The 14,757-nt window shown below is 46.5% G+C and overlaps 1 protein-coding gene across 1 annotated transcript in view; it reads left to right on the top strand.

Moving 5' to 3' along the window:
- Nucleotides 1-14,409, top strand: part of grk6 (G protein-coupled receptor kinase 6) — a 42,745-nt gene extending 28,336 nt beyond the window's left edge. Inside the window, exons 7-16 of the mRNA XM_012840125.3 lie at nucleotides 984-1,047; nucleotides 2,403-2,543; nucleotides 3,370-3,560; nucleotides 6,028-6,065; nucleotides 7,263-7,352; nucleotides 8,803-9,011; nucleotides 10,345-10,482; nucleotides 12,464-12,601; nucleotides 13,877-14,011; nucleotides 14,209-14,409. Coding sequence (XP_012695579.1) covers nucleotides 984-1,047; nucleotides 2,403-2,543; nucleotides 3,370-3,560; nucleotides 6,028-6,065; nucleotides 7,263-7,352; nucleotides 8,803-9,011; nucleotides 10,345-10,482; nucleotides 12,464-12,601; nucleotides 13,877-14,011; nucleotides 14,209-14,259 — 1,195 coding nt within the window. The 3' untranslated portion in view covers nucleotides 14,260-14,409. The remainder of the gene's footprint in view (nucleotides 1-983; nucleotides 1,048-2,402; nucleotides 2,544-3,369; nucleotides 3,561-6,027; nucleotides 6,066-7,262; nucleotides 7,353-8,802; nucleotides 9,012-10,344; nucleotides 10,483-12,463; nucleotides 12,602-13,876; nucleotides 14,012-14,208) is intronic.
- The last annotated feature ends 348 nt before the right edge of the window (nucleotides 14,410-14,757 follow it).

Below are 14,757 nucleotides of genomic sequence, written 5' to 3'. Positions count from 1 at the left end.
AGTAGGACTCTCAGGCTGGGAGCAGATATATATACCCCTCAGTAGGACTCTCAGGCTGCCTTTCCCATCAGGCACTGCTCACTCCTCAGGCCTCACTCCTCACGCCTCTCTCTTCTTCACGCCTCTCTCCTCCTCACGTCTCACGCCTCTCTCCTCACTCCTCACGCCTCACGCCTCTCTCCTCATCACTCCCCACTCCTCACTCCTCACGCCTCACACCCCACCCCCCACTCCTAACTCCTCACTCCTCACGCCTCTCTCCTCCTCACTCCTCACGCCTCACACCCCACGCCTCTCTCCTCATCACTCCTCACGCCTCACTCCTCACGCCTCTCCTCCTCACTCCTCACGCCTCACACCCTACCCCCCACTCCTAACTCCCCACTCCCCATTCCCCACTCCTCACTCATCACGCCTCACTCCTCACTCCTCACTCCTAACGCCTCACTCCTCAGGCCTCAATCCTCACGCCTCACGCCTCTCTCCTCTCTCCTCATGCCTCCCAGCTCGCTGCTCATGGCTGCATGTGACCGCATCTGCAGTCGATGTGGAAACACTTCCTGATTTGACACTTTGACGGTGGAGTTTGATTTCGTAAGCGGAGCTCTAACTGTTGCTGTAGAGGGTGAGGGTGGGTTGAGCGGAGCTGTTATATAAAATGCTGCCAAATAAGACGGTGCTTCTTCGTCCTATTAGGCCTGAATGACCGAAGGTCGTGTAAAAATCGAGAAAAAGGCTGCTATCCATTCAAAACATTGAAGAGTGTGTTTCAGCCCTGCCTAGTCTAAAGGATGTGACTTGTGTTTGGGTGGCTTTCATCTGATGTGCGTTAGAACAGGATCAGTGGAAGGTGACTGTGTGATGGAAACTTGTTGTTATTATTAGTTCTTATTTCCCCTTTCCTTCCTCCCTCCCTCTCTCTCTCTCTCTCTCTCTCTCTCTCTCTGTAACGGTATATCCCTCTCCCTCTCTCTCCTCTACAGACAGCCGATCACTAAAAACACATTCCGCCAGTACAGGGTACTAGGCAAAGGAGGATTTGGAGAGGTGAGTGCCTTGCCCATCTTCATGCTCATATTCCAATAGATGTCTTCAATTTTGTAAATGTGTTGTACTACCAGATAGCTTGTCCTCCAGTGACCTTTGAAGATAAACCTTATCGTAGTTCAAAGTGGTATAGATTCTGTGTAGATTTTTACAGAGGAACAAAAAAAACACACACAACCGACCCAGTTTCCCCTAGATCCCATGAAGTCCATATCTGCAGACCATGTCTTCATGTCTGGTGTGTGTGTGTGTGTACCAATTGGGACTAACTTGTGTGTGTCTGTGTACGGTAGTTGGGCCTACCTTGTGTCTGTGTGTGTGTGTGTGTGTGCGCGTGTGTGGTGCGTGTGTGGTGCGTGTGTGTGTCCTCAGCAGGCCTGCCTGCTCTGAATATTCCCCTGTGGTGGCGCCCATGTATCTCTCTTGGCCATCTTCCCGTAACATGAAGAAAGAAAGAGATCACTTTTGTTATATATATGTTAAATTCTGCTACTGCTATTGCTTGGGGACTTCCCAAAGCGGCCAGACATCTCACTGTCACATGCAAGCACTCATACCCAACACCCCAGCCCATGTGTTAAAGCAGGGTGCACTACAACCATCATACCAATACTTAACAATACTTAGCAACAACCACAAAGATGTCTTCGTGAGCATTTCACTGGTGTTCTCAAGTGGGCATCTTTGTCAGTGTTTCATTGTGCTAGGCCCATGATGCCTCCAGAAGGCTCAACAGTGGTGTCTGGTGTCTCAGAACCCCCCCCCCCCCCCCCCCCCCCCTCCCCCCACACACACACACACACACACACATGCTCACGATGGGTATCAGGGACAACACATATACAGCCTGCACCACCAACAACAACCATCCAAAAAACAGAACATCCCCCCCCTCCACCAACCCACCAACCCAGAGTGCCTAACCTCCCCCTCCCCTTCCACACACACACACCCCACGTCAGAGGAAGATGAATTATGTCTTTGTGTGTGTTTGTGTGTTTTGTGCTGCCCGGCTGCCCGAGGTTGTTCCTGACCTCAGTTGGCCCTCAGGCTCACCCACCCCATCTCCATCGCATGTGCTTCAAGTGATCATAGAGGACAATGTGTGTGTGCGTGCGTGCGTGCGTGCGTGCGTGCGTGCGTGCGTGCGTGCGTGCGTGCGTGTGTGCGTGTGTGCGTGTGTGTGTGTGTGTGTGTGTACAATTAAAGATGGAAGACATAACGATAATATCCTCTCACCTGGGTGTCTCTGTTTGATGACCTCCACATTTTCATCTCTCTTCTTTTTCCCCCCTCCTCTTCTCTCTCCTCCACCTTATCCATTCTCTTTTTCTGCTCCTCCACCCCACCACCAGGTGTGTGCGTGTCAGGTGCGGGCCACAGGTAAGATGTACGCCTGTAAGAAACTGGAGAAGAAGAGGATAAAGAAGAGGAAAGGCGAGTCCATGGCACTCAACGAGAAGCAGATCCTGGAGAAAGTCAACAGCAGGTTTGTGGTAAGTACAGTTTAGAGAGTTGAGGATCTAGCTGGATCTATATGGCGTCTACCTTTGTCTATCTTTAAAGGAGTTCTGTGTACGTTTCCAGTGTTTTGGCCTATATAGTTCACACGCTTAGAGGAAGTTCTGAGGTAGTACACATTTCATAAGAAAAAAACCTCATACCTTTCTTCTTGAGAGACATACTACCCTCAAGCTCAGTATCTACAGCATGTACTCAAACACACATGAATCGGAGAGGATTCGTTTGAGTTTACAAGCGCTTTCTATAAGCGGTGCCTAAAGCCTTTTGCTACTGGGGGGTTCAGTATCAGGCTCTTCCCCAGCGCTGCCCCCGGGGTAGAGTAATGAAAAGATAACATACGAGTCTGACTGCAGAGGGGCTCCACTGGGAGGGGACCCTGGACTGGGCTATTTTAGGCTTGTTTTCTTTGGACACTCGCTGGCCATGGACTAATATGGAGTACATTCTTATGCAATCAAGTTAACGTGGTCCTTTAAAAAAAAAAATATATATATATTTGATCTGGCTATCTTTACATTCGGATAGCTTTAACCAACATAGATACTGTGATTAAATGTTGCAGATCTTGGAAAAGCATCATATAGAAATACGAGTTTTTATCCAACAGAGCCTTTTGGTGCGCTCATCAAAGCTCTAACTCAGCCCAGGTGTTCAGAGATTTAATACTGAAGTAAGGAATGTCACTCTTGTAGTAAACATGAACCTTGTTTGACCCTTCTTCCTTGGTCTGCTTCTGGTGTGCGTGTGTGTGTCTGTATGTGCATGTGCGTGCTTGCGTGTCTGTGCACGTGTGTGTAGGTGAGTTTGGCGTATGCGTACGAGACGAAGGACGCCCTGTGCCTGGTACTGACCCTGATGAACGGCGGTGACCTCAAGTTCCACATCTACCACATGGGCGAGGCCGGCTTCACGGAGAACCGCGCCGTCTTCTACGCCGCCGAGCTGTGCTGTGGGCTCGAGGATCTGCACCGCGAGAGGATCGTCTACAGGTGTGTGTGCGTGTGCGTGTGCGTGTGCGTGTGCGTGTGCGTGTGTCTTCTATGCTGCCCAGTTTTGATGCAGGATGAGTGCTTGTGTTGTGTGTGTTTTTTTTTTTTTTGGATCCATGGAAAGAAGAGAGAACGTTGTGAGTGTTTGTGTCAATTTTTAGGATTTAGATGTCATTGGGGTTGTTTTTCCCCCTGCTAAATCAGGTCACTGGGTGATCTGTGTGTCTGATGTGGTCAGATGTGTCTATGATATCCCATCAGTAAGGAGAAGGCCCAGCTCAGATGTGTCGAATTGGAGCACGCTCTGTTGCATTCATGTCTTCAGGCCTCCGAAGCAGCTCATAGCCTCTCCTTTATGCATTCAAAGCTCAAGTGTTCGTGGGCCTGTCTTCCCTCTCTCTCTCTCTCTCTCTCCCTCTCTCCTTCTCTTTCCCTCTCTCTCTCTCTCTCTGTCTCTCTCCCTCTCTCCTTCACTTTCTCTCTCTCTCTCTCTCTCTCTCTCTCTCTCTCTCTCTCTCTCTTCCCTCCTTCATCTCCTCTGTAGGCACAGCTGTCTGTTACAATAGTGAAGACATCCTCTGTGAGTTTGCGCTCTGAAGGGGCACAGAGGGTGTTTGATCAGTAAAAAAACACAACGAAGTTGACTAGTTAGATTTGATCCACTTAGGGAATCAAGCAAATGACCGCGGCGGCTCTTCCGCTGTGGCCTGCATTAGGGAGGGGCTTCTTTACTTCCTGCCGCACCGCACCGCGCACCGCTGAAGGGCTGAATTAGATCCTTCTCCTGAGACGCGCCCGACAGACACGGGGCTGCACAACATCACCATAATCAGACAGATGGAGTCGGCTCCGAGAGCACTTAAGTGTGTTTGTCCGGGAGAGAAATGCTTTACTGTAGTCCACTGCCATGTAATCATCACTCGACTCGAGAAGTGTCTGTATTCTGAAAGATTAGTTCATACTTCCGTACAAACATTTGTTGGGTTGTGTATTTCTCATTGAGATAAGTATCTTACTGTATTCCACTGTGTGTTTCTCATTGAGATAAGTATCTTGCAGTATTCTACAGGGTGCGTCGCTGATATAAACAGTAGCTGGGTTAGGTTTCACCATCCTCCTCAGAGGCACTTCACTGGTGCTTAATAAATAAACTTAATGAACTTAATAAATCTCAGTGCTGAAACTGAATGAACACATGATTATGTACACATGAGTGCATGTACATTAGGGTTGATAATCGTCTCCTAGCACCACTGCTGTGGATAGCAGCATTGTGTAGAATTTAGCTTTGGTCCTTCATCCTCATTGATGTGAGGGGGTCATGTTGTCTCAGACCAGTTGCTTCTGAAGACCCTGTATCTGGTGAAGAGCAGGTCCCGACCTGTGTCTCCCAGTCCGCTCATGAATTTTCACCTTCAGTAATGCAGTGTACCTCACAGGTATCTCACTGGTGACACATCTCCCTCAAACACTGGAGTGCATCATATTCAATTTCACATCTCTGTCTGTCTTCAGACCACAGTTCTCTTTACCTCTCCAGGACTCTGTCTCTCTCTCTCTCTCTCTCTCTCTCTCGTGCCATTTTGCCTTGGCACACCTTCAGCAATTCCACTGTCATATTCTGTCATTCCCACCTCACTGGCTGCAGGGACTTCTGCAGAGGATTCTGTTCTAGCATGCTGTAACATTCCGGAGCATTCCATTCCTTTGTGATGTCATACCCTCTCGGCTCTCCGCGGCTCATTTAGTGGCCTGCATGCAGACATGAACATAGCCTCAGATGACTGCTGCTTGCCTTGCACCCGCAGCTGAGCCTTCACGAACTTGCCGTGACACATTCTCAAACTGTGTGTTAGCTTGATAACATTTAAACTCAGTTAGTCCCTGATGAACCTTTATGACCTTGTATACAAGTGTGGTTCTGAGCTGGGCAGTTATGTTTTGATGTCATCTTGCGGTCACGAAGTGTTAAAATGGAGTGTTTTGTAAATCCAACAAATGCATTAGCTGAGGATGAGTGGCTGGGTTCTGCGGTCCAAATGGATAAAAACTAGGATGCACTCTCCGTTGCAAGGTGGGCCTTGGGCCCCAGGGGAGACATCTGCAGAGAGGAATAGAACTATGTGCCGTGTCTCATATCTGTGTGGCATTTTTTGCATTCATTTGTTTTGAGGTTCTTGCCAAACAGGATATCATTAGTAATTAAAACCAAAATATCCACGAACAGGACATTAGGGGAGACCGTGGCCAAAACACACACTAACCGCCACGCCATGGCCAAAATCTCATGACCTCGAATGGAACGACCGAAAACCTACCGATATTATGGTCCTCAAATGCTGAAAGCATTAAATGTGACATGTTCCATGCACTAACAAGGACTATATGTAATAGTATTGTTGTTATGAAAAGATCTGCCATAACCTTGTCTTTCACTTATTGGGCCTGTTTGTGTCTCCTCTTGCAGGGACTTGAAGCCTGAGAACATTCTGTTGGATGACCAGGGTGAGTAGAATACAAAGCAAAAATGTCTTCTCATCTGATGCTCACGAGCTCCTATAATGGGTGTAATTATGTGTTGGGGAAAGAAAGGGAAGAAATAGATCACTGGGCACTTTCATTGGACCAGTAATTCATCCTGACTACCAGCCCATAACTCCTCAGCAGCTTTACATGTGATGCCCTGGAACTTGTGCAGGTGAAATCACAAAGCCTGTGGTTGACCAGATCTCAGGTTCTCATGTACGTAAGATCAGGGACGCCCGCCGTTGCGTTTGATCGGTGGTGATAATGCCAGGACTGACATTGACAAGGACGTGCCACACAGCTGGCTGATGCGGTTAGACGGTTGTGATGAAGCTCATACAAGCCTAAGCCATACGATGCACTGAGCTGAACCAAATCCCAGGCTCCCCTGCGCTCCCTAGATTTATTCACAGCATGACCAGCAGAGGGCAGTAGTGAGTCTCCTGAGAAGTGCTCTCCAGGCGTGGGAATTACTTCCATCATAGTTCAGTTTCTCTGAACCTAAACCGCTCCTTCAGAAACCCTAATATATAATTATTATAATGTGCTATAATGTTATTGTTATTATTATATTATGTTATAATCTGGCTGGCACGGTTAGGTCCAGTGAGAGCCCCTAGGGAAGAATGACTGCTGTTGAGCCACAGTGCTCTCAGCCAGGCCTGAGCCTGTACCTTGCAGACTCCTCTGTGACCTTGCTGAGCCAGTCCTCCTCTAGACTGATCCTGTAAATCACTGCTTCTAAGCTACTTTCGGTGCCAGTGCCATCAGATAGGTGGTAGGCCTAGGTGTAGATAGGTGTCAGCAGATCAGGTAGGCTTGGTGTGAAATGCACCTGTTAAAGGAATATACAGGTGCCAAGGAGAAAAAGATGTTTGTATGTATGTATGTATGTATGTATGTATGTATGCAGTATTTACTCTAACTGTATGCTTTCAATTTTACACGTATAAATGTATTCTTTCCTTGACATGTAGTTCACTTGTTAACTTGAAAGGCTTTTTTAAATGGAAACTCCATCGCTCTCTCCCTCCCTCTCTCTCTCTCCCTCTGTCTGCCTCTCTCTCTCCCTCCGTCTGCCTCTCTCTCTCTCTCTCTCCCTCCGTCTGCCTCTCTCTCTCTCTCTCTCTCTCTCTCTCTCTCTCTCTCTCTCTCTCTCTCTCTCTCTCTCTCTAGGGCACATCCGGATATCAGACCTGGGCCTGGCCGTCCATATCCCAGAGGGCCAGACCATCAAGGGCAGAGTCGGCACAGTAGGCTACATGGGTAAGAGCTCTTGCCTCCACACACACTCAGGACACACACCCAGCGGGGGGTGTGACACCCATAATCTTTAAGACAGAAGATGACAACTGTCTAATTTAAACAGAGCTCAACCCCAGTTCTCTTTTGTCTTTGAGATGGCAGGGTGTCTTTGCCCACAAATGCTATCGATGGAACTTCACAATAACTCCACATCACACCATGAAGTTTTGTGGAGCTTTTCATTAAACACTGATGATAGATACGAGTGGAGATGGCTTATTAAGCACTAATTAGTGAAATATGAGTTGGGATGGCTTATTGTGGTGTGGTTTGGTTGATGTTTTCTTAAACTCCTTACAAAAGGGTTCCTGACATTTACAACTCAACAGTGACCTTCATGTTTGCAATCCCTTTCTTCGTCAGATTAAAGGATCTGCACAAGAAAAGGTCACCTGCATCATGAGCTTAAGGTTTTTAAAGATTTACTATAGTATTCCCCAGCCTAATCAGTACATAGTCTACCCTAAATATTTACTATAGTAGTATAGTCTAAGTAAAGCAAGAGTGCAATCAAACACCTAACCTTTCTGGAAAATTCCTGTCTTCTTGGGAGATGCTTTGACATCTCTGTCCACACATAGTTTTGGGACATTGCAATGTTGCCCCAAGACAACACCAATAAACTCCACCATCCAATACCAACACACACCAATAAACTCCACCATCCAATACCAACACACACCAATAAACTCCACCATCCAATAATAGACAACACCAAGCGATCCTGCAACCCCTTTCCTCATCTACTACTAATACAGTAACTCCTCTAGGAGAGCTTTTGGGCCCTTCTCATGTGATCAGAGACCGAGACATTCTCCCTGGATGTTAGTTCTGGGATACACCTGCTGCATAAACAAAAGCAATTATTAGTCACTGAGTTTGGTCATATAGTAGGTAGTTTTGGATTATCTAATGCTATTTAATTATCTCACTAATTGTGCAGCATCTAAATCAATGATGGAATAAGCCTTGATTTATTTTTTCTAGTGAACCTCTTTTGTAAAAGATGTTGTTTTTAGTTACAGTAGCCTCCATGTTGCATTGAGTAAAATCTGACGGTGCTTTGGAATGGGATTCAACAAGAACTGAGAACTTGGAGCCAAAGTCGCATCCAGAAGAATTACTTGAGTCGGTCTGCCTCAGTTCCTCAGAGTGCATCCTCATCTTATGTGTGTCTTTCAAGATCCTCAGGGTGTTCTGAGCAAGTCACGGTGACTCAAATCTGTCGGCTGTGTGTGTGTGTGTGTTGGCCTCCTGAGAGCACTTGCTGTGTCATTAGAGAACGTCATGATATGAGATAGTTCCTGATGTAGTCTCCTGATGGATGTGTGTGCGTGCGTGCGTGCGTGCGTGCGTGTGTGTGTGTGGTGTGTGTGTGTGTGTGTGTGTGTGTGGTATGCATGTTCATCAGCTCCCGAGGTGGTGAAGAACGAGCGGTACACCTTCAGCCCTGACTGGTGGGCCCTGGGCTGCCTGCTGTACGAGATGATCGAGGGCCAGTCTCCCTTCCAGCAGCGCAAGAAGAAGATCAAGCGCGAGGATGTGGAGCGGCTAGTCAAGGAGGTGGAGGAGGAGTACTCCAGCAAGTTCTCGGAGGACGCCCAGTCCCTCTGCAGGATGGTCAGTCCCGCCCCAAATCTCTCTTTTCTGTGTGAACGCAAACCCTGTCTCATGGGAATGAGAGACAAAACCATGTAGCTAAAAGACTCCGTTACTATGGCTGAAAGACTCTGTTGCTAAGGCTGAAATCTTGTGCACAAGCTTGCTTTCAATTACCTATGTGATTGGTTGATGAGTGACAGGTCTGTGACAGGTCGTGAGAACGATTAATACATAGAAAGATATGTGGCGGGCTCCACGTTAAATGACAACAAAATACACTGCCCTCAGACAGAGTATCTTCACACGGTTTTCAAAATAGTTCTGTATGATGATGCGTTTGTGTAGACGGGAGCTAGTTTAATTTTACAATCAAACGTTATATTTAATTTAGTTTTGGCACTGAGTGGGTTGTTTCTGTTGGTTTGTGACGTTATCGCCCCCCATACAAGCTCTATAGTAATCCCCTCGTGATAGAGAGGGTGTATTTTCAGTAATTATGCTTCTGTATTCCAAAACATTGTAACGTGGAATGATAGAAACTGCCATTTTACGTACTTGTGGGAGTTGGTCACAACCATCATTTTTAGAAGTTTCTCCTAACTTGGCGAGTTAGGAGCTCCTTTTTAACCTTTTAGATGCTTTATGAATATGGATTGGAGAGTTGTGTGTGTGTGTGTGTGTGTGTGTGTCTCAGAATAAGAGCAGATTGGATTGGAGAGAAACGTGTGTGTGAACTTATGTTTCACTCTGACACTCCATTAGAGTAGACTTGAGCGCCTCAGACGGGCTCTATAGCAGGAAGTGACTACCAGCTGCCATTAACACACCAAACCCACAGAGGAGACAGGAGACCCTCTGCATTAGGCAGTGATGGGGAAAGAGCTTCTGCCTGCAGGATGAGAGGAAGGCGTACTTACGGAGGATGTCTGCGCTCTTCTCCTGGATCAATGAGAGTCCAGCACAAGCCCATCCGCCTGATCAGATTACAGAGCAGACGCTCCGGAACCTAGAGATGTGTGTGTGTGTGTGTGTGTGTGTGTGTGTGCATGGTAACTGTGAACAGGGAAACTAATACAGCTACAGAAGCTCTCATATTAGTATGCATGAAATGCACAGTACTTAAACAGCACAGTACTTAAACAGCACAGTATTTAAACAGCACAGTATTTAAACAGCACAGTACTTAAACAGCACAGTATTTAAACAGCACAGTACTTAAACAGCACAGTATTTAAACAGCATAAAGGATTTGTGGAAATAATTTTTGTTTAGGTGTACTCATGTATTTAAGACTTGAAAGCTGATGTAGCATATGTACATTGTGTGTGTGTGTGTGTGTGTTTATCCTCAGTTGCTTGCCAAAGACCCCAACGAGAGGCTTGGCTGTTCAGGAGGCGGACCCTCTGAGGTGAAAGGTCATGTGATCTTCCGCCCCATCAACTTCAAGCGGCTGGAGGCAGGCATGCTGGAGGCCCCGTTCATCCCTGACGTAAGACACACACACACACACACACACACACACACACACCACACACACACACACACCACACACACACACACACACACACACACACACCACACACACACACACACACACCTCTCCTCTCCTCCTCCTCTCTGCACTCAGTTCATTCTCTCTTCTCTTCTCCAGTACTTCATCAGTTCATCCTCTCTTCCCTTCTCCAGTACTTCACTGCTCAGTTCATCCTCTCTTCTCTTCTCCAATACTTTACTCATCAGTTCATTCTCTCTTCTCTTCTCCAGTACTTCGCTCATCAGTTAATTCGCCTCTTTATACCTTTGCCTCTTATTGCTCATTATTATATGGCTCTGTAGAACGTAGCAGAATGTTCCATCGAGTTGTATGGGCCATCTCAACATTCAGAGGTCCGATATCTCTTGATAATGACCGCCGCCTTTGGCAATGAGTCTTCTACTTCTGATTCACATCTTTCATATCATTCAGCAAGTAGTCAGTTCACTTTTCGAAATTTAGAACGAGATGAAGTCAGCAGGTAATACATTGCTATGCAACACCTGCCAATTTAAAATTCCATTTGCGTGAAGGACTATTTTTCTTCGTGAAACTTTTCCTCATAAAACAGCATAAAAACATTCAAAAATCTCTCTCACACACTCACTCACACACTCACACACTCACACACACACACACACACACACACACACACACACACACACACACACACACACACACCTCTCCCTTTAGATATTTATACCACAGAGAGACATTCTGTAAAGCATATTGCCCTGAAACTGACCAGACTGAGTGCACCAGTAGGGCATAGTTATCAGTGTTTATAATGAGTCCACTTCTACACGTCCAGATAATCCTCTGAGAGTGTTTATGCTGCTTAAATGAAGCCTGGCTTAGGTTAGCTTAGCTTAGCTTAGCTTAGCTGATGGTGTCACAAGCTTCAGATAAAGTGAAGACACATACATATAACTGTTCCTTGCGACAAATTTCATCATGTCAGACTGGTGAAATCCAGACATGTTTGCGTCTCTGATCTGCGTAACACTCTTGCGCTAAAACTTACTGTTAGCGTTGGGTGTTGGGAAACATGCCGCACTTAATGTGACTCTGACAAGTTAAAGGCAGTTGGGTTACATAGAAGATCAATAAGAACAAGTAGACTATTATTCCACGTGAAACTGGCATAAGACCTGTTAGAATGGCTATTAGTATCTATTATTCCACGTGAAACTGGCATAAGACCTGTTAGTATGGCTATTAGTATCTTTTATTCCACATGAAACTGGCATAAGACCTGTTAGTATGGCTATTAGTATCCATCATTATTGGCGCCGTTGAGGTCCGCACTTAAGGCCTATAATGGGAAGTAAATGAACTGATGGGGGGAGATGGGTGATGATTTTTTATATTAACCGTTTCAAAACTTTTACAGTCATTACTGGCATTAGGGGTGTTTGTGCGGCTCAAAGTGTCTATCATTAATGGCGTCATTGAGGTCCTCCCTAAAGTAGGAAGTTCTGTACATCAAAGAATGGATCTGACATCCATTTCACTCCCTCTAGTTGTGTGGTTCCGTCCGACCTGAGAGGTTTTTAAAGAGCTAGCAGTGCGGCGATCGATGCACAGCACTTATGTGGAAGCCGTACAGACACAGTGAAACCTCACTCGTGTCAGCCCTGCCTTAAACCTGCACGCAGAAGAGTCACGTCATCTCCCCACACTGGGAGACGTTCACCCTGGCCCACAGCAGTCCACTCTCATCTCTCCAGGAGTGGGCCTTAAATGGCCTCTATTCTCCATGTGTTTACGTAACCTGTGCTGTTGTTCATGCCCTCGTCTCTGAGGAGCAGTGCAGTTGAGCTCTGCTCCCCTTGTGTGACGTGACGTGACCTGTGCTTGTTTGCACATGTTTAATTGAAATACCTTTACGTGTGTGTGTGTGTGTGTGTGTGTGTTTCCCTGTGTGTGTGTGTAGCCTCAGGCCATCTACTGTAAGGACGTGTTGGACATTGAGCAGTTCTCCACAGTGAAGGGTGTGGAGCTGGAGGCCAAAGACGAGTCCTTCTACTGTAAAGTTTCCACTGGCTGCGTGTCCATCCCATGGCAGGACGAGGTGAGAGGAGGCTCCTGTGTGTGTGTGTATATATATAATGTGTGTATATGTATATATGTATATACACACACACACACACACACACACACACACACACACACACACACACACACACACATATATACATACACACACTCACACACATATACAATACACAAGAAGACAAGTACAATATTTATTTAGATACTTGTTATTTAAACTATTAAATTAGATAATTAAATAATGTATTATTAGACTATCAATAAACAGTACAGTCAGTAGCTATCTATGTTTTTGTAGTTGTGAAAAGATTATACTGAGCCGATTGTAATTTGCCCCAAGCACAACAAGGCCAACAGAGGGCGCTGTAGCCCAAGTTAAAACACGGGCGCTGGAAACGCAAAGCGCCTTCCACTTTGAGTAGGAAACTGCTGCAGAATTGCAGCCCAGTTACTGGCTAATATCAGATATTACAGTGATGAAGGTATGACATCAACAGTGAAATCAGCATTCGCATGTATGAAAAGGGTAGAAGTAATATCTGAGCTGTTCTGAAAGCATCAAGGACACGGTAAGTCCTGCTGTTATCAGCTCCGAAACAGCAGCTACACCAGTGTACAGATGTTAGATTGAGATGCATGTATATAGTATTACTGTATGGAGTGGTGCTGTGAATGATATCAGCAGAGCTATACTGGAGTACATGCAGAAATAGTGTTAATTTTAATGCACATCACCATTTAAAAACACCCTTTTGTAGAGCTTTACTTCATTTTAATGCACATCACCATTTAAAAAACACCATTTTGTAGAGCTTTAGTTCATTTTAATGCACATCACCATTTAAAAAACACCCTTTTGTAGAGCTTTAGGAAGAGACTACAGAACCCAGTATAATTATTGGTAAAGGGGTGGGATCAGTGGACCAGGCAGTGAACACCCAGAACATCAGGGTCCAGTGGACCAGGCAGTGAACACTCAGCCGATGCGGCCCCCTTAAAGCCAGACTGGGATCAGATAGGTTCAGGGAGAAAGAACCAGAGATGGCGATACACAATCACTGAAGACACAGACACAGACACCCCCTTGCGTTCTGGCTTTAGAAGAATACTGTGCTGTTCTAGGAGAGAAATGTTCCATTTGTGACTCACTCATCAGGTTCCGTGTCTGGGGTTGCATCACTGACCATCCTGGTTTTAGTCTCTCCAGATCACCATCCAATTAAAGCCAGGACCTTGGTAACCGAGGCAACCTCACATTTACACACCCGCGTGTCGTGTCTGTCTGTCTGTGCAGATGATTGAGTCGGAGTGCTTTAAAGAGCTCAGCATCCTCCTCCTGGACGGAAACGTCCCCCCAGACTTGGACTGGAGGGGTCAGCCCTCTCCCCCACCTAAACAGGGCCTGCTACAGAGGCTCTTTGGAAGACAGGTGAGACCCTGCATACAAACAAACAAACAAACAAACAAATAAATACAGAAGAACAATAAACTATAAAACAAGTTCTCACAGATAGTAGTTGGCTCTATCCCAGATGTGGGGTAGAGTGTAGAGGCTCTCTGCTGTTTTAGTGATGTTCCTGTGTGAGCTCATGTGTGTGTCTCGCGTCTCTGTGTCGCCTTCTTCAGGAGTGCTGTGGGAACTGCAGCGACAGTGACGAGGAGCCCACGAGGCTGTGAGAGATGCCCATCTCCTGCCCCTTCTCTGCCCCCTCGCCAACCCTCCCAAAACCTGACCACCCCCCGCCCTCGCTCCCCCAAACCTGCCAACTGCCCCCGGCCCAACCACCCCGGAGTGCCCCAAACACAGAGGATTCCATTTGTTTACAATATTTGCACATTTGTATTTTTTAAAAAACAACAGCTTCATATAAATATTGGAATGTATATTTTCACTATAGCCAAGCTGTCCATGTTACTTACATCTGGCAACAGCCTAACAAAAGGTCAAAGATCAAAGAAACAAACACTGAAAACAAAAACGACGCATACAGCGAAGTGGACAGCTGTACCGGCCGAAGAGTACCGGCAGGTGGGAAAGGTGCGCTCTGTGCCCTCACCTGCTGTTGGCAAGCCCCCCCTGACCCCCCCCCCCCCCAATCGCCCTCTTACACTGGCGCCATCTATCCACACCCCAGGCTTGCGTCTGCATTGGAGTTCTGTCCGAGTGTCAAACTG

This window comes from Clupea harengus, chromosome 8 (genome assembly GCF_900700415.2).
Source record: "Clupea harengus chromosome 8, Ch_v2.0.2, whole genome shotgun sequence".
NCBI classification, from domain to species: Eukaryota; Metazoa; Chordata; class Actinopteri; order Clupeiformes; family Clupeidae; genus Clupea; species Clupea harengus.
The sequence above is the reverse complement of the archived record's forward strand: the minus strand, read 5'-3'. Positions and strand labels throughout refer to the sequence as shown.